At 44.9% G+C, this 24522-nt stretch overlaps 1 protein-coding gene across 2 annotated transcripts in view; it reads right to left on the reverse strand.

Moving 5' to 3' along the window:
* The window catches only part of mmp16a (matrix metallopeptidase 16a (membrane-inserted)), a 77536-nt gene that overhangs the window by 31685 nt on the left and 21329 nt on the right, over window positions 1-24522 (reverse strand). For both annotated transcript variants that reach the window (XM_075452094.1, XM_075452093.1), the window contains 2 exons: window positions 22705-23009; window positions 233-394 (listed from right to left, as the gene is read on the reverse strand). In XM_075452094.1, coding sequence (XP_075308209.1) covers window positions 233-394; window positions 22705-23009 — 467 coding nt within the window. The remainder of the gene's footprint in view (window positions 1-232; window positions 395-22704; window positions 23010-24522) is intronic.

The following is a 24522-nucleotide window of genomic DNA, read 5'->3' on the forward strand; positions in this document are numbered from 1 at the left end:
ATCTTGGAGAGCTATTGTGACAATGTCGAGTATGTTGTTGGCTATCAGCCGCAGCTCGACAAACTAATCCTCAGTCTCCTCGTGTCTTCCCCGCTACTGCACCCACATAATTCACAATCACCGGCAGATGAATCTCAGAGTGCCCCTGGCTGAGGTGCCAGTGTCTGGCAGGTTCCTCAGGCACTGGACCGAGAGCTACCATGTGAATTTCAACGAAGCCTCGCAGCCTTACCGTAAATCTTCTGAATGCCCAGCAGGTCGTCCATGGGCAGTTTAAAGTTGTCCGTGTCCATGTACTGGTAAAAAGGAGCCATGATGGCCGTGGGATCGTTGGAGTGTTCCAGGCCGAGTGCGTGGCCGAGCTCGTGGACGGCTACCAGGAACAAGTCGTTACCTAGAAACGCAGAGAGAGAAGAGGAGGGAGTGAGCAAAAACAGAGAGCAGTCTGTCAGTGCTGCTGGCAGTCAACTTTTTTCTTGCTTTTTTCCCCCGAGCATCTCATCTTCTGTCCCTCACAAACACAGATGAATACAAATCTTGGCCAGACTTAGGTCATTATGTGCCACCGAGCAGCTTGTCCACTTGCACCTGGTCCGTGTGGCAGTTCCAGAGTAGTTCTTCAAAATACAGCCAGAAAAACAGCAGCCTTTAGAGGAACGCTTTTATGTTGTTGCATGTCATGGTTAGATGGTAAAAACACATCTAACTGTGAGTGTGAGCATCGATAATCCACCTTCTATGCACCTAATGAGTGGATTAAGTTGCACTGACATGTTACACAGAAGCACATGGCTTTATTACATAAGTCCCACATACATATGTACACAAAATCCCGTTCCCTGAGCACAGAGAGCCCTGCATTCTGTGATTAGTCTGTGGCTGTGGTAAGCTGATGAATATACTGGGCTGACCTTTTGACACAGAAACCCTCAGTGGCCCGCAGCCAAGCCTGAATCCCGGCAGCGTAAGCGGGAGATATTCGGATTTTAAAGCCGCCCCTCTGTGTCCAACTCAAACTCCTAAAAATTACGTCAGCGACAACGAAAAACGAGAACGAAATCTACCCTCCTCCGCCTTCGCCCCTGATGCTTTGCCAAGATGTTGGATCTGACCCATAAAGAGGCTCATCGTCACACACTTAGGGTTAGACTGCCACGTCTTCTATTATTCAGAGCAGTTTCCCCGTGAGACATCTCATGCTTCAGCATCTTTGCGGAACTTCCAAAGGAGAGCTTTTTTATTCAAAAATGGAAAGTTGCGGTTTATCTCTTGCCTTAAATGTTTACACTGACGTCTCAAACCAGCAAATTTAGAGCTGCGATGCACTTCAAGGTTGCCCCACGGATGTTCACCGAGCTTTCGCCTCGCTTCGGTTTCACCCATCTCTCCTTTTCTTATCACACTCGACAGAAATGGGGAAAGAGCATCACTTATTCATTGGAATTATTACTAAAGTAAGGCACTTATCTGCTGGAAATCTGTCACATGAATAAGGCATCAGCAGATAGAGACGGTGATTCAGATCGCTACCTAGCAGGTACAGTGCAACACTTAGGAATTTACCGAGCAGGCTGCCACACAGAAGCGGTTTAATTGGGATGTCGTGAACCGTATTTGACTGGATAAAATACAGGTCTTTACAGGCCTGATGGAAAGTCGTCCACGATGGAATCTTTCTTCCCCCAAAAAAAAAAAAAAAAGACAAGCCTCGCCTTCCAAGACTCGCCTTTCCAACGAAAATAGAAATTTATGCAAGCTTGTAATATTGAACAAGTGTCTGGAGATGTGGTTTATATCAAATAAAGAGAGGCAGGGAGAAGAAAGGAGATAAAATAAAATAAAAAAGGAGAGAGTTACGGCTCAGTGATTTAGGAATCGCTTGTGGGAGAAAACGGGGTCACGCAGCTCAGGAGCTGAAGACCTCTCCCCAGGCCGTTTCCTGTGATAGCAGTGGGGAGGACGAGGAGTAAATGCGCTCGGCTAAGTTTTAAACATGTTTCACGGTACCATTTACAGGCAGCTCCATAAAAAGAGGATTTTCATTCAGGAGAGAGGACTGGCTCTTTGGACAATATCAAACAAGGCCTGTGAATAAATGTATTATCTGATTTTCTGGATGACAGGAACAAAGTAATAGCTTTCTGTTCCAAAGTCTGTTAAGAAGGAAAGGATTGTTAGAGGCCTCGGTTTGAATTGTTCTTCTCTTCTTTTTCACACTTCGACACAAACCACTGCGATTACATTTTAGGAGTGGAAAATCATCACGATCACATCATCACCGGTAAACACTCAGGCTTTGTTCTTTCACACGACGAACAGTTAAAAATTAGCGGCGCAAAAGACTAATGAAATGACGAAAGTATGATTAAGAATACTGGTGTTAAGTTGACATTTCCTGCCAGATAGATCGTATAAATATATATATATGTGTACATACATACATCATTACATTTTAGTTAGCAGGGACTTTAAAAAAGCATTTTTCTCATGAACAGTTTATTAGGTACTTTTTTAAAACCTGACAGTTCTTTTGGACATTTCTATCACAGTTATCTTTAAAAAAAAAAAATTTAAAAAAGAGGAACTCTCCGTCATGCTCTGTCTAACACTTGCCAGTATAAGCTCCTTTGTTATGTACATAATCTGATCAAGCAGACAGAATACATCATTTGCTATTACTCCGAACAAGTGTCAAGGACAAGTACTGAATATGAATTACAAACTGATCCAATTCTTCTGTGATAATGCTAGATCTGATACCAAATTACAAGAGACTATTTTCCATTTACAGTCCTCCTCCGCCCAAAAAAAAAAGAAGAAAAGTTTTTAACCTTGTTAACACGTCCATAAGACGTTTTCGTGTGTCATAAGATATATCATGGGCTAAATGAGCCATAAAAGCTGTGGCGGGGGATTTCTGCTTTGTATCCACGGAACAACGGCTACAGCCTCAAAAAGGCAAAGTGAGACAGCCGGTATGTTCCACACAGAAGACTGCAGGAACCAGCCCTGACTATTTACGGGGTCGGCCTGCCGAGCAGTTTGCATGGGTTGTGGGGAACCGATTAAATAGAGGCTAACACAAGCTACAAGGAGAAGCTGGTGGGGACCATAGACATTATAAATTCTTTATATGTCTATGGTGGGGACTAGCTAAGGCTAGCATGGCAGATGCTAGCATCCTAAACTCATCCGGTAGTTGCTCCTCAACTATGAAACGCCCTTCCCTTGTATTTACAGCTTTAAAAAGGAGCCTTTGATAGTTTATTATTCTAATACTCTTGTCATTATTGTGAAGCAATTTCTGATTGTCATCTGAGAACGGTGCTATATAAATAAACATTGAGCTACTTACTAAACTTTACTTACTCAACCCCAGGCTGCTAGCAAGCTACCGCTAGCGACAGGCCGTCGGTCGCTCATTGCTAACGGCTGCTTCTTATTCACTGAAAGAGTAAAAAGGTGTAGAGTCACCCCCGAGTCTTTTTAAAGATTTTTTTGTCCATGCCAAAAACTTACAAATTTTCAATCTTGAGAAACACGGATGAGTTTTTAGGGGATTGTCAGAATTGTGTTTATAAGAGTGGGACTTCAAAGATATATGCTGTACATGCACATTACAACTGCACCACCAAAAGGTGTGAGACTACAGATGCCCGGGTCATATCATCTGGCCAAGTTAAGTGAAGGACTGTCTCCTTTGTTTTCCATCTCTGTCTCCTTCCATCCCTCAATCTTGAGTCAGCCTTTGTTCCTCCAGGGTCCATCCAAGGTCAGCTTTGTCACTTTGTTTCAGTTGCTTATGTAACTCCTGCCGCAGACAGGATGTCCCGCCGGCCCCAGGGGCATAAACAAAACTAATTATCCACTGAAAGTTTCACAGAGCCTACATGTGACATGACGAAGTGTGGAGAGAGATGGGCAGGGTACGAGACAGACGGAGAGAGATGAAAGAGACAAAGATCGAGATCGCCTAAAAACGAGGGAGAGGAAAAAGTTCTGGGATGGAGGAGCAGATGAGTGGGAGAGAAAGATCTCAGCAAGGAGATAAATACAAAGATAAAAAAAGGTGAAGTGAACCGAGGAGAAAGGGCGTTCAGAGTGATAGCTGGAAAGTAGAGAGGGAAGAAAAAATTGGATGATAAGGAGAAGGGGGGGGAAACTGGGGGAGGAAAATGATAAGACTCGAGACTATTTATCTTGTACGATGCTCTAGTGTTGGTGTAATCACACAAGATGGGGATGATGAATTATACAACTCTCACCTTCGACCCTGGCATTTTATAACATCAGCCTCGTGTCATGGGGCTGCTTCGGAGCCCCAAACAAAAACAAAGCAGAAAGCAGAGGACGCGGCTGAAGAAAATAATGCCGTGACATGAAATACATCACAAAGCTCCACAGGGCTTCAGTCATAACCCACTCAACTTTCCTCTTGTTTGTTTGGTTGTGGGAGAAGGCGGGAGTCCTTATCATTCAGTGATTCATCGTTCTTAATCAAGCTCCAACTGAAAGCATGGAAGCTATGTTTGAAGTAATAAACTTCCACTTTTGGTAAATTATTTATATATATATATTTTTTTGCAATGTTATGTTGGCAATGTTGACAGTGGCAGCCTGACGCTCAGCTCAGGGTAGGTCAAGGTTGCCGCTAATGAGATAGTGTAGCCAGGAAAAACCAAACCAAAAACAACAACAACAAAAAAACAGAGACGGAGACAAAGAGGGAAAGATGGCGTAGAGGAGGACAGCAGAGATTTATGGTCAGATGTACCTCCCTCTGTCTTTCCCCTCAGGGCTTGCAGTAAAGTAAACAGGATTTTTGATTAGAAACCAGAAACTTCTGTGTGCCATTTCTCCATTATTTACCAGCATGCAGCTGCCGTCAGAGGCCGTCGGCAGGCTGGGAGGCTGCAATTGACATAATAATACTGGGTTTGAGACATAAGCCAGCGCAGATGACAACGCGGTGGCTCACAAATCACATGCAGGGTCCTGGCCCCTGCTATTCAATTGCAGTAATAGCTCAGGTTGTCAGCAGATGCCTCCAGGAGCCTGTAACACTCTGCTGCTTAACTAAGCACCCGCGGCTCACTCGATACATGGCATCTGACAAAAGTTACAAGCAAGGGTGACCAGGAGGCTGCCCACTTCTTGTCGATCCTTTTTTTCCCTTCTTTTTTTAAACTCCTCCTGCTACTGTGTTCCCTCAGCTTTCAAACATTCATTTACACTCTTGTCTTTTTTTTCATCCCTCGTGCCACCAATGGACAGCACATCCCCTCGTGACATTAAGACCACATCATCATCTTGAGAGCCCTAAAACAAAGCAATTACAACCCTCACTCCTCCTATTATTGTGGAGGCAGCACCCGACAGAGATTCCAATGCCCCCGCTCTTTCTTTCGAGAACACAGTCCAAACTGTTACGGCAGTGGTTTCCGCCGCCCAAAGAGTAGGCCAGCATAAGCGCTCTCTTTGTCCCAGAGGAGCCTCAAATTTTTCCAATTGTTCAGCTCCCACAAGTCCCCGAGTGGCTGACAGTGCGCTTCCAGGAGCGGGCCTGGAAAAACTACCGCTCCACAGTGAACACAAAATGGTGTTAATTGCATTTTCAGAATTGCTGCTAGTGGTTTGGTGGAGCACTGGGTACGAGTGGGACATTCCTTTTTATGATGTCTACAGCAGGGCCAGAGGACCTTAAACAGCATTCCGCTTACAAATGTGCTTCTCCTCAAGATGTGCAGTGTAATTACAAGACTGGAGTTGGAAATCACATCGGTAAAGCCAAACCCACCCCTGTCCTTAAAACTTGAGGCACACACACACACACACACACACACACAGTGAGGACAGACTGTACGGTGAAGGAGGACAGAACTAAAAAGGCGTTTTACTCGCAGATACAATTTATATTTCAAGAGTCATTTTAAATGAAGCTTTCACATAATTTCAAGATCAGTGGGCACTGGTCCCTGCAACGATCCTACTGTCAATTACACACACCAGCTGAAAAAATTACGTGACTGTTCTATCCATTTATCTATAGCCGCATTCGCACTGTAGGAACCTTTGGCAGTTCTAATAACCTTTTAATCCGCGGGGCCGTTTTCTCCCGTGTTCGGACATACAGGAACTCGGGACCATCGCCCTCAGTTCCTATAACCATTTCAGCTCCTTCTCCGAGGTCGGGTCTTTTCAGGGTTCTATAGAACACATCTGACGTAGCTACGCCCCATGTCATGCTGTCACGGCTGAAATGTTTCCTCATACGACACAGACACAACCGGCGCGTGTTTAATAAGTTAAACTTACACGTGGTCTCCTTTGTCTGCGGCGCTCTGCTCTCCTTTCTTCCTTCATGAAACCAAGAAGTATCGCCTGCGCTCGATCCTTCGTCTCCTGACTCTCTCTGTGTGCTCTTCCAGCCTCGATGTTAGACGCCCGATGTGATCGTCCATGATTAATATCACCATCATGCAGACCATGAACACGGTGGCCTCCCCGCTCTCCATATTAGCTTCTTTGTGGTGTTTTTTTCTTTTCTCCTTACTTTTCGCGTGTTTTGTTTTGTTTTGTTTTGTTGTTGACTGTGGGGCTAAAGTAACTGCCGCATCAGTCCCGACCTGGTCCCGACTCATGTGCGAATGCGGACTGAAACAGTTCCGCTGGGGAAGGACAGTTATCAGAACGAAATTCGAGGAGGACCGTTCTTAGAACGGCTCTGTCGGAAAGCGGCTAATCTATCCTTTGTCTAAATTTAGCAACAAAATTTATTAGGGTGGCTCAAATTTTCAGATAAATCCTTACAAAAAACAAAGAAATAGCAATTTTTAAAATCTATTCTTTAACCCTAATGAAAGTGTTTGAAATGCAAATATGCTCCACAGAAGTGCACTATAACCCCCCCCCCACACACACACACACACACACACACACATACACACACACATACACACACCTTTAAGAAGGTCACCTTGTGGGTAAACCTGGCAGTAACAAAGTTCTTTTGGGAAAAGACAAAGAAGTAATCAGGGGGGACTCAGCAAATACACAGAGACAGAGGTGATTCGTTTACACATAATCAGCAATGATGGGGGGTAAAAAATGCCGCAGAACAACTGTAATCTAAATGTTGTGCGATCAGTGTCTGAGGAGTGGAAATAAAGACATTTTTTCTTTGAGATCACTACTTCAGCTGATCGACATCATCTTTAGCCATAATAACTTTTTCATTTTGAGCACTTACATTTTAAACCTTTAATCGTTACCAAAGTAGCGACCACTGCTACCTCTTCAACTTTTCCTTACACACATCCTCTGGCAGCTGCTACCGTTGGCCGGGAATCAGCGATATAAGACGTGCTATCTCACCAGCCTCCGTTCAGAAGGTTTAGGAACCCGTGCGGAACAGAGGGAAACATCTCACCATAAAGTCGTGGATATAAAGACCAGTACTCGTGCAGAATTTCATAAACACTGAATAGAAAAGGTAAGGCACCTAATACCAGCGCTCACCTGAAAAAATTCACTCCGGATTTTGAGAAGTTCAATGTGAGGTATGGAGGTCACACTGTCACATTTGACTGTCCCTGACACTGGCTGAGTGCTCAAAAGTGTGGTGCGTGAAGAGGAAAAGGAAGCCGTGAGCCCAGCTGACGCTCAAAATACTCACAATGGGTGTTTTTTTTTTTTTTGTTTTGTTCGATACGTCGTCAGAGATCAGAGTAACCTTAACCCCAAAGCAAGCTGGAGATACAGTACGCCCAGCGAGCAGGAAAAGCAGAGAGTCCAGAGCGGCGGCACAGACAGAGAACCAGAGGGCGAGTTAATGAGAGCACTGGCTGTCCACGAGTGCTGTGCTGCACTGACAAGCTGCCAGAGGATCGCAGCCCCGTGGTTCAGTGCCTGGCTCAGAGGGCCCCCGGGCACACACTCTGCTGGCTGTCAAACCGGAGCCTTGCGCCTGATTTGACAGAGTGACCATTGTGAAAGATTCAGCCAAAGTACAATGGCCACATTCTGTTCGGGTTGCTTTCGCACTCTTCCATGCTTCCAACATACACCCGCAGGACCCAAAAGAAGCACGGAGACTGCCATTCAGTGCGTTTCACCAAATTAACTTTGAATACCACAAGTGTAAACACCAGGGTTTAATATCAGTTCTTCCTGAGGTGTTGTTGGCTAAACTTTGGTGATTAGAATGTAGACGTCGCGTCCAAGCTGCCTTTTAGAGGAGGAATACTGGATCGTTTTCGCAGTAATGAGATGAGAACGTCTGACGTGTGAAAAATGTAAAAGTAACTTAAAATTCAATTTGAAAGCAAATTAAACTCCTGTCAACCAGGACACAAGTTCTTCAATGCCATATAGTATAAAAGGCATCAGCATGCGGAAAGGGTGGTCTGCTGTTTCACTTGCTCCCCCAAACTTTCTTTCCTTTCCCGTTACACTTAATTCTCACAAGCTTGTCAGAGAATAAAAACCTCGGCTGACGGGAGCAACAAATGCACATCGGAGTAATTACTTATTAACACAGACTGCTGCAGAACTGAAATCCAGTTCGTGGAAAGCTGCTCGTTTCTGCGGACACAAGGTAAATAAAACCAAAGGACGGGAGGAAAAAAAACGTAGCTCTCAAAGGAAAGGACATCAATTATTCCTGGCATATTTATCTCTGTGCAGCGCCTGTGAGCGGGACAGGCATGTGTGCACATTGTCATCGAGATCATTAATCCTTGGCTATGCATTGGTCATGGTAAGCGGACTGATAGTGGATGCACACGTGCGTTTGCATGGAATTTAGAAGCCGTGTCTGGCAAACAGTAATGCTGCTTTACAAAAAAAAACGCAGAGGTTAACTTTTTGAACATACAGAGGCCCACCCAACCAGGCAAGGAATGCTTCTGAATTACAAACGTAGACTTTTTACAACAGTCTTGCAAGGATCTGATGAAACCATGTGCCATGTTGTGTAAAATACGCTCCTCTTGTCAAGACTACAGGCGTTCCTTAGCTCGCCAAGATCACATGGCAAGTTCGGCAAACGAGTGATGAGCAACAACGAGGAAATACAACCCCTGCCAATTTCAGCTCCCTTCTTTGTCTTTGAACATTTCAGTTCAATCCCTCTAAAGCGACTCATGGCGTCGGTGTCATAAGTGCAATGCTCTCCTGGTGATATTCCTGACCTAACGACACAAACAAATCCTTTTCAGCACGGCACAAGCCTGGACTCTGGTGGTCCCATTATCGGACCGATGCGCACGGCTCTGCTTCAACCCAACATGCGAACAGCTGTTTGGAGGAATCCAACAAATCACATTACATAATTATTACCGGTGTCGTCCAAACTTTTCTCCTCCGTGGTTCAACCTAACATATTCAATAATAGCTGCAGCACCAGGTGGTTTTTTTTCACAGCGTCTGGGCCCAAACAACAGCAGAAAACTGTCTAAAAGCTTCCACAGTTAACTGCATTATAATTGGATTGACAGTGTCCTGAGATGACTTTTGGTGTGAATTAGATCCGTATAAGTGAACTGAATCAAAAATCTAATTGAACTGACAGATGAAGCCATTAATGTTCTGTACCCCCGTCTGTGAAAAGGGCTTTACAGTAACTAAAAGGGCTTATTGTTCCGACAAAAAGTCAGCGGACTCTCTTCGTCGTCTTCGTGGCAACGCACTTCTTTTAAGACTTCTACTTTCTTCTTCTACTCGTCCTTTGTTCCCACAGCCATAAGGCTTTTTAACAGTGAGTGATGAGTTATTCTCAAATTGATTGATTGATTTTTTTATTTATTTGTTTATTTAGTGATTTACTATTATTATTATTATTAGTTAGTAGTAGTATTTTTACTAGAATTGGTATTATTATTGTTGTTATACAATATTGTATAACAACAATATACAATATACAATCATTGTAAAAATTTATAATTTTTTTAACTACTTGACTAATTTGAATTTCCCCCATTGGGGGATGAATACAGTATTTTTCTATTCTATTCTACTTCCACTGTGGCTCTGCTCAGTTTAATCCTTCTAATCACTCTCCGTAAAGCAGATGCTTAAAAGTTGTTGCAGCAGTTGAACCGACCCGTCGACGACTTATCACTGCCGTTCCATTTTCTCTCAGTTCTTGGTGCTCGGGTCAGCTTAGTGAATATTTAAACTGTTGTAACGTTTCCCGTAGGATTGCATCATGCATGATACTGCAGATCCAATATGACTGATTTAGAGCGACTGCCCATGTGATATGGATACAAGACCATAGAGCTTCTTCCATGGTGGAATATACATATTGTTCACATTTAAACCGCACCACACTAATGTTAATGGGGCAATTTAAAGCAAAACTGTAGAGCACGGATGATTCTCTCCCAGAAAAATCCTAAACTTAGTCACCACAAGGCCGGCTTTAACTTTACCTGCAGGTCAGTGTTGATTTTTGCTCAAAATCTAATTTTATAAGTCTGTTTCTGCCGATACTGATGAGATGCCAATATCACTGTGCATCTCCAGTTTCATTTCGAAAAGTTCAGCCGTTCTTTTTTCCCTCTTTCTGTCATGCAAAACAAAGTGTTCAATTCTTTTTAAACTGTTCAAGTTCTTTTCCAGGAACGGACAAACAGAAGCTTATATTTTCATTATTTGCGTGGCTTTTATCTCAGAGCTATAAATCAGAGACATGCAGACAAAAGCGGCTTTGGTTAAGATTTTTAAAAAAATTTTAAAGCTTCTTGCCTGAGGTGTTAAAGTGAGCAGGTTGGGAGTCACTGTCTGGCTTTGTCGCAAATATGTTCTCTTTCAACCACCCAAACAAATCAGATCTCTCACTGAAGTTCAAGCCATTTGAGGTCCCAACGTGTTGTCGCTTCCATCCGTAAAACACAAAAAAAGGTGCGTACCACATCAGAGGAGACTCAAGTGCTTCTCTTCTAAAAAAGTGTGAAAACTGTGTGTTCACAGAATGACACGTTCCCCTCGGAGGGGTTGTTTATGCTTTTTGTTTGCTAAGCATTATGGCTGCGATGCTATGACAGCATCTGACTGACTAGTGGGAGGCCTCCCCAGGTGCATGAATTGTGTGCCTCTGAGAGCGTACGTGTGTGTGTGTGTGTGTGTGTGTGTGTGTGTGTGTGTGTGTGTGTGTGAGAGAGTGTATTTGTGTGTGGGGGCGGAAGAGAGCACCGCCACCCACGCTGCGGTTGATGCTGCTGTCAGTGGGCGACTGTCTATTTCTAGTGGCGGCCTGGTGGGCGCATGGCGGCATCTCCGCTTTCTTTCTCTTGGTCTCATTTTCTGCGGGGAAGTGTGAAAGCAATGGTTTCAATCCATTTTCGTTTCCAAACTGGTTGTTGCAGTTGGAAAACGTGGTTGCGTAACTCCCGGAGATATATTCGCACGCAGCGAACGTTAAAGATGCAGTTCCCAGCAAACACAAGCCCGAGAAACCACGATCGAGACACTTGGTGGCCATTATCTAACACACGCTGCGATGAAAACAAAGGTGTATTTTCCTAATTCACAAGGAAATAAAAGTAGCCTGAGAGACAAAGAAAACAAAAAGAAACACCTTCCATGTACTGATCTGTGAAGGACAAACTGCATGTATCATTTTTTACATTTCCATGTTATCTAGTGTTGCATCAAGTTGATCCATCCTGGATACTGATTGGTTGTGTAGAATCACATCGACTGTATTACATGGCACTGTATCTAATCCGGGTGGTAAATCATGCCAAAGTCATCTGTCATCCAGTGTCCCTGCGATAAACTGCCTGAAATGTGGCGTGCTCTTCTAATATCCTTGCAATTTGTGTGTTTTTCAGTGCATGTGGGAGTGTGTGTTGCTTCTGTGCCATTTCACCACCCGTGTCCCACGAGCTCTTGTTCTTACAGTAACTGAGCTATCAATACTGCTCCTACAGCCTGCCCAAGTGTGGTTGTATCGCTAGACATCCTCGCAGATACACGTGTTTCCACTGAAAGATACAGATCTGCTCTTGTGGTTAGAAAAAAAAAAACAAAAAAACAACATCTGAATCTCCCCATTCATTTCCTCTGGGAGGTCGAGAGAAGCAGCGGCAGACTAAAGGAGATGGAGACAAAGACGGAGGCTGAAGGGAACAGGAAGTTTAAAAAAATAAATCTTTATTTTAACAGCCAAATAATGAGAGGATTTCTGAGCCGGGCAATTCTGAAAAAATGAGGAGCGGTTATCGCGAGGGGGTGTTGGGGAAAAAAAAAAAATCAATTCATCAACAAGGAATCAGGATTTTTATTTTCTAAGATTCAGATTTGATTCGTATCACAGAAAAACTTGTTTTCCAAGCAAAGTTGAGTGGCTGTGCCTCCCTCTGGGCTTCTGCTCTGAAGACGCCTTTGTGTTGTTAAGAAAACACGAGGATCCAAGTTAGCTGCTGCTGAAGTTAGCCGGAGACTGTTGGTAAAACTGCCGGTCTCCAAGACTGTTGCTGTACGATGGATCCTGGCGTTAGCACTGATTGCAAAGGCAGTCATCAGTCAGTGGGGTTACATGGCACTGAAAGGATCAGATAATTGGCTAAATTACAATAAGAATGAGTTATTAAAGGAATGGTTCGGCGTAAAATGATAATTTGGGCATCACATGGTCATGCCACATAATTTATATGGGTGATGAGCCTTTCTCCGAAAGACCGCGGGATTCCGAAGTTGGCCATTTTGAAGTGTTTTGTTAGAAACGCAGCCAATGCAACTGTACGGGGCCAATTTGGAAAATATAAGAAATGCAATGTAAAACAAAACAAAAAAACTCACCTTTGTCTATTAGCGACACAAAATGTCTTTTAGATGACAAACAGGTGTTTTCATTCGGCATATCTGTGCCTAACAGTTCCCACTCCTGGCAACAGAAGCTCTCCTCCTCCGACGGCATCACATCGCAGCACTCGCAGCTACACCACCATGTACCTCCAGTACGCGACCGAGCAGAAGCGCCCACTGACGCTTGCTCCGCACATCTCTGTTGTTCCTCCCGTTCCCGCAACTCCTCGTCTGTATATTCGGGCTCAAACAAGTATGGTTGGCCTTCAAACGCAAATGGCTCGTCTTCGAAAAAATTATGGTTGTCTTCTGCCATATTTGCGTCTCAGCCTCCCTTTGATAACTTGAAGCAGTGGGCCTACATCCGGGTCAGACTAGGAGTTGGAACTACCGGTGATGCCTCAAAAAACACTAGCCAGTGAAAGGCTGTGTGGTCCGATGAACTTCTCTGTGCCTCGGTTTGCTTGACGAGGCCTTTGTTATGACACAGCTGAAGTATGTAGTGCTTTTGAGCTTGTTTATCACGGAAAAACAACCGATTTCTTATATTTTCCAAATTGGCCCCGTACAGTTGCATTGGCTGCGTTTCTAACAAAACACTTCAAAATGGCCAACTTCGGAATGCCGCGGTCTTTCGGAGAAAGGCTCATCACCCATATAAATTATGTGGCATGACCATGTGATGCTCAAATTATCATTTTACGCCGAACCATTCCTTTAACTCATTGGCTGCCAGCCATTTTCAGTTCAGAGCCACCCATACTGCCAAGTGTTTTTCAGTATTTTGACTGATTTTCCAAGACCCACAGAAAAGTGTGTCTTATGACTATGTACACACCGAAATTACCAAAAGAAAGAGTAGACTCTCTTCTTTGATCAGGAAAAAAAAAGTTTGTTTCTACCATTTTCAGTCTTTTAGTAATAGACAGTAGAACATAGGTTGGTTTCACCAAAAACAGCTGTTTGACCCAAAAAATTGAGAAAACGAGCTCTTTTTTTTTTGTGCATAGTGGCACTGCTGCCACCTAGCGGGTAATTTTGCCAGTATATTCTCTGTTTAGTGTTTACAAGCCTAAGATTTAGTGACGAATTCCGCTAGATTGTCCCCCAGCCCGCTCCGTTAAAAAACGCAATTGATGTCTATAGACGTCTTTGGCAGTGAACGTTTTTTTTTTTTAAATTGACGTCTATAGACGTCAATGGCACCGAAAGAGTTAAGTGCATATACACACCTTAATCTGACAAGAAATTGGATCAAATCGAGTTACTCGCGATCGGATTAAGACCCCGAGATGACTCGATTGAAAGTTAAATTAAACGTGTTTGCAGAAGGGTGAAGCACGTGGTGAATTAGACTTTGCGTTCTGCACATGCTCGAGTTTTTTTCCCGGGGTCGGGAACCGGAAGTCAGAAGAGACGATATTACTGTTGTAGTCGCCGTCGGAAAGAAAAACACCGCGACGGAGAATGCGCCGTTGTGCATCGCGTTTGTGCAACAAGCAGCTCATCACACACGAAATATAGAGCGACGTACCTTCATCTTGCTCTTCATTCGCCATTTTCTGGAATGCCTATGTTTGGTGTTGAAGCGGTCAACCGGAAGTGGCTCTATTAGCAATAGTTGAAATGGGTACAGCGCCCCCTATCGTATCGGAGTATGACACGCTTTGTGCCTCTGATCCGATTCATTCACCGCCATATATCCAAGGATAATTACCCTTGCTCAACTCATTCTTATTGTAATTTAGCCAATAATCTGATCCTTTCAGTGCCATGTAACCCAAATGAGTGTGGAGCGACGGGAAATTCAGCAGCAAATACAAACAGTTTGGTCTGCGATGGCGAACGTTTGGGGCGCACTTTGGATTCTACAACGTTCCGGGTCAGAAGGAGCCCGACGCGTCTCATCTGATATGGCTGAACAAGTTGAACATGCAGCGGCTGACCAATGTAGCGCCATGTAACCAGACTACTCACCTGTACACGTTTACACGCGTGTGTTTGGCCTACAATTCAACATATGTCAAATATAAAGTTTTATAAAGTGTCGCTTTTTTTTTTTTTTTAATGGAAGCATCTGCTATTGCTACAGCAGAATAGCCTCGGCCTAATCAATTTTATTCATCAGTGTGAACAGCATCTTTGTTAGAAGGATAACTCTTTGAGTTCTGGTCTGGTTTGTGTAAAACCTTCTCACCAGAGGTGAGGCATGATCCTAACAATCAACCTGCCTGTTTGCACTTTACAAAACATTTCTGAGAGGACTCAAACTGAGGCTCACTCAGATCCACTTAAAGAGATAACGAGTTTTACATTAGCTGCAGATTATGAGGAAATAAGTGTCTTCTCAAGAATTTCAAAGCTTCCTGCTACAATGGCAATGTTGACAGTTAATCCACTTAATAATGCACAGCGGAGTAAATAACAGCGTAAATAGACAGTGTAAGCCACTTCCATTTTATTAAATGATATAATGGTCAGCTGGTGCGCAGTTCTGCAAGTAAATATCCTTTACATTAAAAAACGATCTGGAGTAAATCAAATAAGAGAGTCTCTGCTCTTTCAGATGATCAAACAATTTCCTGCTGGGATGTCAACCCAGAAAAAAAGGAGTCCCAGATCCAACTACCGTCTTTAACCCTGAGCCAGCCCCAAAACACAGAAGAGACGTCACAAAAGTCCAACCAAATGACACAATTACACAAATAAGCACACCACTCGCTGGAATGGAACGACCAAACCAAACACAAACTCCAATAAGACGCAGCGGCAGAGTGGCCACAAAAAGAGTTGATAAGAAGTCTAAAAAAAGGTCATGACAATGTACAGGCCGGGTGACTGTAGTCGGGACAGCAGACGAGCGGGCCTTGCTCCCCAGACTAACTTAACTTCCTACAGCTTTGTCCAAACAGCGTTCAGACACATTCTTTCCATCGCTTGGAAAAATACACGCCGCAATTTGGACGTCTGAGCAACGAGGCGGAATCGTCGGCCGCTCTGCAAGCGACCGCGTGCCAAAAACAAAAAAAAAAGGGTGGACAGCCACACGGTAATGTCATCACATCAATTATGCACATAAAAAGGGTTTGTGCTCGCTGCGGGTGCACAGAGTCCGGGATAAGTAGTCGTCTCCCCTGTCGGCATCAAATCAATTTTTTTTTTTTTTTTTTTTTGTGCCAGTTTGATTTGCAGTCATTACCATTTTAATAGTTTGAACAGCGCTCTGGAAGCACATCAAGCGCGATGCCAACCAAACCCGCTGAACTCGGGGGGGACAGAGCGAGTGCAGAAAGGGACGAGTGGGGAACAACAGAAAAAGAGAAACTGGGAGGAGAAGACAGAGTGCACTGCTTCCTCCTCATCACCCAGTAGGAGCAGCAAACTAAAAATAAACCTGCAAGGACACCATATGCTCCTCCACTCCTCAACTACTCTTCCTTTCTCCTCTCCTGTACTCGGCCCGCTCCAACATCTCTCATTTTCTCTTTGCTCTCTTTCTTTCTTTCTTTCGGGTCCCTCTTCTTCTGTTTTCTCTTTCTCGACTTGACAGAGGCTGCTTCGATGAACAGAGTCGGCACTGCTGAGAAGCTGAAAATTGATTTCCCTTCATTGTTTGGCTGGTAGAAAAAAGGCCCCAAATGACAGCGGCTTTCAAAGTACAATCGAGTAACGCCATCGGACATCGACGGTAAACAGCTCTGCCCGTCGACACTGGAGGAGACGAGCGTTCTCCCGCGACTATCAATCAACCCGCTTGATGGAGGTCAATTCTTTTCCACCTTCCTTGCTGTCTTCCCACCAAAGACTCTGTTCTCAGGTGCCCCACAAACACGGCCCACAGAGTCTGATTCCAGAACCTGGAAACGGTGGGTTTGTCTCTGGTTCATTTCAGAGGCAGGGGTGAAGAGCATAATAAATCCCTGGAATCTCTCATTTCCTGTGTGTAGACCCAGCTTCCATGTTTTGTTGTTACATAGTTTTCACCAAAGTTACCGGAGGCTGGAGGTCTGCGCAGACATACCAGGCCTTATAAGTCACCCTTCGGCAAATCCGGGTGTTTTTGTACAGTTGTGGCATGCAGCGTTGGTGATGTGTGTGTGTTGTTTTTTTTTTTTGTTTTTTTTTCCTGGTGCAAGTGCAAAAGCTATTTTTGTGTTGAGACATAATGACTGAAACTCTGAATGAAATCCAGCCGATCTGTTCCCTGCGTGGATCGCTTTGATTGTGCACAGAGAAAAACAAGCGGAGCCAAAAGATGACCTTGTGATAAAACACAGATGAGCACCGGTCTCATTGTTGTGCAGGAATGGAGAACTGTAGGGCAAAAAAAAAAAATAAAAAAATAAAAAAAACTATTGTAAATGTGCTCCCTTTTAAAAATGACCGTGACACACTGAGATACGGTGAAAAGGACAATCTAATCATCCCCATCTCCCCTTCCAGCTCGTCTCTTCCTTATCCCTCCACCCTCTCCTTTCTGCCCTCCAGCACTCTGCCTCTGCATCCCCCCCATTTTATTTCTACCGTCGCCTTTCATGACACATCATGAAGCGTCATTTAAAAGGCCGTCTTTCTGATATCATCAGAGCTTGAGTTTAATGTCCCCTGCATCCATCGCTCCATTTACCTATTGATCCCTGACAGCTGTTTAACCATCAGCCAGCCACTGAAGCCAAGAGTTCTCAAGCTGCTTGAGGAGCTGCAGGAGGCGCCTCAAGCAGCTGTTTATGCAGCATGTGTGAACGTCGGTCTGACCCTATGAGTGAAGAACGAGACATTTACTTTATGAGGACCCTTGCACTGGCGGCACGTTTCCATCCATAGTTGAGTCGAGCTACGGTTACAGCTCGGCCGAGCCATTTAATTAGACTAAAATGATTTATTGATCTGTGTGTTTCCAGTCAAACGATTACGTGATGGAGCAAAACAACGGAGCGACACATTAGCTCGCAGCTAATCAGGAGAACGTCAGCCACTGACGTGGACAGCAAAGGAGAAAAGAAAAATGACAAGAACAACAAAAAGTAGACAGGTCAAAGTTAGGCGTCGTGCACTCGTTCGCATTCACTGAACAGCCAATCAGAGTCAGCCGTCTCACCAACAGACGTGATGCAGCCGAACAAAAACGCAAGAGAGACAGACGTTCACCGGCGCTCCAGATGTGCCCGGGGGCTCGGTGTACAAGGCCCCTCAGAAAAATAAACCCCAACTGAATGTTTTTGGAAGATTTATAATCGGTTTACTTTACCAATGGGCCCAAAAAAGGGGTGGGATTGTGAACAGGCTCAGAGTCCAGCACAACACTGGCTTGGTAACCAACAGATTTAGCACCCAGCCACTATAAACAGTTCATGAGCCTCCTTGGATTTGCAACGTTTGATCTTGGACAAAGTGCTTCCGCTCAGTACTAAAATACAGTCTGGATCTGTCATCTTGTCCAATGCAAGGATGGTGTTTACTCCGCGTCTCGGCACAGCATGATACTTCCTCTCATCCTTCAGGACAACAGGACAAGCGCTCCTAATAAGACGGCGCTCCCGTTTCATCAGGCCACACAGCATAACGTGTGATGGCCGCATCTTACTCTCGTCTCTCTCTGTCTTTTTCCACTCTTTACTTGACATTGAGGACACATCCAAATAAATGTGGTATTGATATAAGGGGTCTGTGGCCTAAACTAAACACAGATTTCCTTTTTATACTTTTTGGGCTTTTTTTCCCCCCTCTGTCCTGGACTTTGTCCAGAGTTCATGTGTGAAAACTTCTTCTGTTTTGGCCGCAGGGCTGCTGCACTCTGAACTGGAGCGCTGGTTGATCAGCCACCCCCTCACACCGCCTCTCTGCTGTCTCCCGCTGTGCGTGAGCCTGGCTGAAATAACACCTGCAGTTGTGCTGTGGCCGCATCTGAATTGTTCTGTGCTGTTCTTAACACAGTAATGTGTGGATTCTCACAGAGAGGAAGGAGATGTATGTAAAAAAAATTTAAAAAATAAGAAAGAAAACCGGGTCAGATGACGTAAGACTATTAGGCCTGCTGTATTTATCCTTCTTAGATGGCTCAAAGGCGGGAGGGAAATGGAAGGACAGGTTTAAGGTGAGATAGCAGTTGCTACTTCCTCCACTTTCCTTTCTTAAACTACAGAGCGTACATCTGTTTCTATCTCTCTTGTGTTTGTTAATGCAAGTTATGAAAAAAAGGTCTGAGGAAATACGATACAACCAAATGGGGTTTGTGGAATCTCTAATCTGCTGTTTGAGGTGTTTGTTCATTTAAATATTTGGATATGGATATATATCCCTTCCCTCGACTTTTTGCGGCTGCACCGAAAGTGAACGCGCTCATCGTAGTGAGCAAGGGTGAAGAGACAGGGAGGGGAGGGTGGAAAGGAGCAAATCCGTCAGCGAGCAGGCACGATGCGCAGCACATGGAAGCTTGTGGGGCTGGTGTTTGGGGTGAGTGGAGTGATCATGGAGTCCGCTGTCAGCAGTAACACACACACACACACACACACCCAGCACAGAGGAGAAGGCTCAGTGTGAAGCAGAGGTGATCTCACACGTCCGACTGAATGTGAGATTCACCTCCCAAGAGTTTTCAGATCTTTCTCGGTCATGACACAGAGACACTCCTGCTGCAGAGGGCAAGCACGCTCGAATTCCAAGAGGAATAAGACGCGACTATTTGAATCTACATTGATCTTGAATAATCTCGAGTATTTGACTTGCGCGCACCTTTTGCTGCACCCGTTTGTTCAAAACTGCCCTCAGATTCTGGTATCATGATGTTGTTTGCGGGTGCACAGTCTCCACAGATGCTCTTCGGCACCCATGCTGTTTGCATTGCATGCATCAGAGGCAGCAGCTGACATTCATTATCAATTCATTTGGCAAATATGTTCTCAATTCATAATTTTCCCTGTAAAGTAACTCAAAAATATTTCATTTTCATGAAGATGCAGAGCAGAAAGATGTGAAATTTCTTCTGTGGGTCTGTCCTGCACACCGCATGTCAGAGTCTCGGAGAAATCCATTAGTTAATCGCAATAACTGCACACATCGTGCCGCTGTGTGTGCTAAACATCCCTCAGTATGTTACTTCGGTTTAATCCTCTACCCTCAAATGCCTGAGTTGCCGTACGAGGGGAAGGCGGATGCCCGAGAGAAGGTGTCTGTGCGAGCGCCTCGACGTGTGCACGCCAGTGTTTGTCTGCGAGCAGACAGGAAATAATCCTCCAGTGTGCACCGGTGACGTCATCGTCCAAAACAACAACAACAACATCTACGGCGGGATGCCGGCAACAGTCGCCGTGATGCCCAATCCTTCTGAACGACTGCGCATGGCGGATTAGTCATGACAGGCAGGGGCAGCTTACCGGACAGCAGTTCATATCTGGTGTGTGTGTGTGTGTGTGACTTTAAAACACACACAAAAAAAAAAGAGTGAAAGGAGACTAAAAGAAAGACAGATGAGGAGAAAGACTCGATGAGCCAGATACCATGTGCTGGTTGGAGCTAAAATGACCTCATACACAGCTGTTACCTACAAAGCACAGATACCTCCAGAGAGAAGATGATAGGTGGATGGACAAAGCCTCCAAATAGCATTCACTGCAAATATACTGCATGTAACAAACGGATGACGCAACAACATCTAGATTAAAATCGAAATGCATGTTGGAGATGTTAGGAGATTAGAAAAATGGGGAAAAACTGACTTGGGTTGACATCTTTCGACATGTAGGAAATGAAGATGGCCAACAGTCAGCCAGTGGGAGTCGCCTAATGAGCACAAACAGGTCTTGAACCCACGCTTTTCAAAATGAATGCCATCAACTCCTTTCAGACACACCAGTAAGAGGAAAATGTCCACAAAGTGCAATGTCAGAGGCATCGGGAGCCGTGGAGCAAAAATCCCCCCCCCCAAATCGGTGAGTGGGACGACACGGGGGAGAGAAGCAGTGCAAAAAGCCCCATTAAAGCCTGCGGGGGCAACTTTTACCTCTGTGCAGAAGGGTTAGTGCATTAGCCAATCACATTCATACGGAGGCTGCATTTGGACAGCATTTCCAAGCAGTTTCAGAGAGGTGCATCTACTCTCATAACATTAGAAGCTTTTTTTTCTTCTCCATCAAATAATTCTTCCCCTATTCTCATGGAAACACGTTTTTTTCCTGCTGTTATTCGACAGCGGCTAGATTACTGTGTACACATTTTAAGCCACCGTTCACAACATGTAGACGTCCCTCCATAAGACCTGTTGCCACAGATTCCCAGTCTTTTTGAGTATAAATATGATCTAAAATGATGCTTCACCTCCAATATTTACAGGTTCATTTGATGTCTTCTTCGTTCCCGATACAGTTTAGCAAACTAAGATTTGAATGATCCTGTGTTAACGAAGCGTTAGATTTCAATACCCGTGATGCGTTTTTGTTGCATCGTCCACGTCACATACTTAGAGACTGTGCCGTGTTATTGATGCGATCGCTGCTGCAGAAAACAGGACTTGTGTTTAATGATGAGCAGTAATGCTGCAGAGATATTTTACAGTTTTCTTTAGCCTCCGCCTGCTGGAAGCTACACTCTTGCCTGAGATGATTTGCTTCTGTGCCAAGACCAAAAAAGAAAAAGAAAAAAGAAAAGAACAATCTCGCATGGACACGTGGAATGCCTGACATCTGTAGTAGTTATTTTTAATAAATATGTTCGGGCTCAACGTAATTCACAATCAGCCTCCAGTTGTATCCACCTTGGGAGGTTCGTCTCAATGTGACACGGGTCACCGTGCGGAGAAAGAGGGCGCAGTGAGCGGTCAGGAAGAGGCGCGTCCACACTCACATCTGGCAACAGAGTCGGGCGTAGAAAGCATAATACAACTGCATGCATTATGGGATGTTTTGACAGGAGTGTGGGCTGCAGCAGGACTGCATTAATATTGCATTGGGGGCTGGAGGAGAGTGCATCTGTGTGTGTGCGTGTTTCAATGCGCTGAGGGGAGTGAATCATGGCCCCTCAATGACAGCTGCTTCTCCTTCCTCTAAGACCCTGCAGCGGCGATGAAAACACACTCCTCGTTCTTTTCGGTTTGAATTTTAAAATCTTTAAATCTTTGGCTAAACCTGCTCGGTTCGTTCGGGTTGGATTAGATTTGACTTTACTGTCACTGATCAGAAGGGAAACTGTACGACAAAATGCAGTTTCCACAGACATTAGCCACCGTATTTACAGCATATAAACATTGATTAAATTGATAAATATTCTGTGCCAACACACGGCCCTCCATAACTGCTTAAAATTCCATCTTCAACAGCGAGTTCTTCATCTCTAATTCCAGCTCCCACTCATCTCCGCTCTCCGCTTCTAATGTTTCTACTTCCTGCAACGCTGCTCTTCGAGTCTTTCCCTCTCTATCCGTCTCACTTGTGAGCTCTCGAACCTCTTGAGATGCTTTGCCATTCTCTCTTATCCTCTCTTTCACTCTTTGTTAGCCCTGCTGCCTTCCAGCCAGTAAACTCATCTGTTTTCCTTGCGTCCCCTTTTTTTTCTCTCTCTCACAATGTTGACTCATGACTGGGTAACAGTGATGTGTCGCCTTGAGTTCTCGGCCCTCCTTTGATTCAACAAAGAATTCAATGCAGGGAAGGGAGACAACCGTGTCTTGTAGCTCTTTTCCTCTGTCATTACATCCATCTCAGTCGAAACATATGCTCACAGGGTTCAGAGGTCGGCGTGGAAGCTTAGCCGACTGGCCACTGGTACACAGATATGCATGCATGACTCCTGCACGGCGTAAAACCACAACACAGCTGCTCCACACAACACAATAACATGCAGAGCTCTCTAAAAGCGAGATGTAATAAGTCTAGTACATTCAGGAAGCTCTGGGCCTACCGTCATGGTTGGGGTTGCCCAGCGTCCACGGCTCATCCGAGTCAAAGTGCGTGTCGCCTCCAATTCCCGGTCCTGGAAAGTAGGCGTGCGCCAGGAAGCCCCCCTCGCCGTCGAAGGGCGAGCTGTCGCCGTGGAAACCTGAAGCAAAGATGATGGTGATGTCCACGTCTTTCTTGGTCCTCTCCAGCTCGCTGTAGGGAATGGCCTCGAAGCGCAGCGGCGTCACGTTCTGCCACACGTCGAAGGCTCGCCGGATGGCATCGTGGGTCTCCTCGGCACCGACTTTGGGCGTCACGTTCTTTATGCTGCAGAAGGCGAGGGGACAGCAGAAGAGTACGGGTTAGGGTGGGAAAACACGTGTAGGTAGCGTGATGCAAATCAAGTACACCAAAAAGCGGCTTATTCTGCCGGTGGCACGCTGTTGGGAGAAATGAAAAAGTATCGATCTCATCAGGAAGAAGTGAGAAAACAACATGGAACGGGGCCTGAAAAGGGGAGAATGCCACAGCTTGTCAATCTGAGTGATCTCACTATTCAAAAAGAACGATTGCCGTTTTCCCCGCATGCTCCCATTTCACGCTCATCCGGCTCGCCAACAGAGAACCAAATGGAGCGGTTTGTGAGAGTAAACAGCTGAGTCCTCCCCCTGCCGGCTTCGAGTTGCTGCAGGTGTGCAGAGGAGAAGGACAATTTCCTGCCACTGGAATTTATTTTCTAATTAAGGATTATCAACAGCCCCCCCCCCCCCCCCCCCCCCCCCGCCTGCTGAGAGGCTCCAGTCCGGTTTGGGCAATCAGAAAAAAGCTCTCACTGCTTTTATTGGCTCTGGAAATATATCTCAGCGTCGCGCTCCATTAAAATTGGGTCCATCTTACAGGATATATAGATGGGTGCAGCTTTCAGCGTCCAACTCAGACACCTGGGTTTACATGTGTGTCTCATGATGCTGCCGATGTCCAAGAAAGACACCCGCCCCCCACCCCCCCAAAGCCTTCATGTTTCATTGTTTCAAGTTTATTCAGCATTTCCCTGTTTCCTTTTCCCGCCCCACACGTCTCTTTTCCTTTTCTCTTTTCACTCTGCCACCCCCTCGCTTTTGTTCCCCTTTTCATTCCGGCTCTTCGCAGGCTCTGTGTTTGGCTGTCAAGCTGTCATTTTCCATAATCGGAACAAATATCCTCAGAAAAGTCTTTGTCTGCACATCTACGTCTCCGGCACATTTGCACCGTGTGCAAGCTCACATTCGTTGTCAAGTCAAAGTCAGGAAGAAACATCACGTATGTGGTTTTAACGCCTTCCAATTCTGCTAAAGATGTTCCTAAAGCTCTCCATGCCATACTGAAACTAAACGGAAAGCTGTTCCAGCATCATGAGGAGTAAATGCTGGATTGTGGCCTCTTTTGAAAGTTCATACTCTAAAACCTTATTCCCCAAAGACTCAAAGTTCCCCTCAGTGTTTGTGGGTTGTTGTTGTTTTTTTGGTTTTTTTTTCAGGGAGATGCCTGCGAGTGGCTGGAGTTGTGAGACCATTAGCTGGAAAACATTATGAAACCTCGGCCTGAAATCGAACCACAGAACAAAAAGAAATGCCTCTTTTACACAGCTTTTGTAAAAGGTACATCCAGTTGCTCTTTACAAAACTAAATTTTAAAAAAGGCTCATTGAAAGGTAGCTGTCTTTGTCTGATATTACACCAAAAAAAATCAAAGTCTTACCAAGTATATTTGTCTCATTTCTAGTCAAAATATCTCATTACACTTAATATAAGACACAACTGCCTAACAAGAACTATTTCAGCCAGATATAGGGACTTGTTTG

This window comes from Odontesthes bonariensis, chromosome 20, assembly GCF_027942865.1.
Source record: "Odontesthes bonariensis isolate fOdoBon6 chromosome 20, fOdoBon6.hap1, whole genome shotgun sequence".
Classification (NCBI taxonomy): Eukaryota; Metazoa; Chordata; class Actinopteri; order Atheriniformes; family Atherinopsidae; genus Odontesthes; species Odontesthes bonariensis.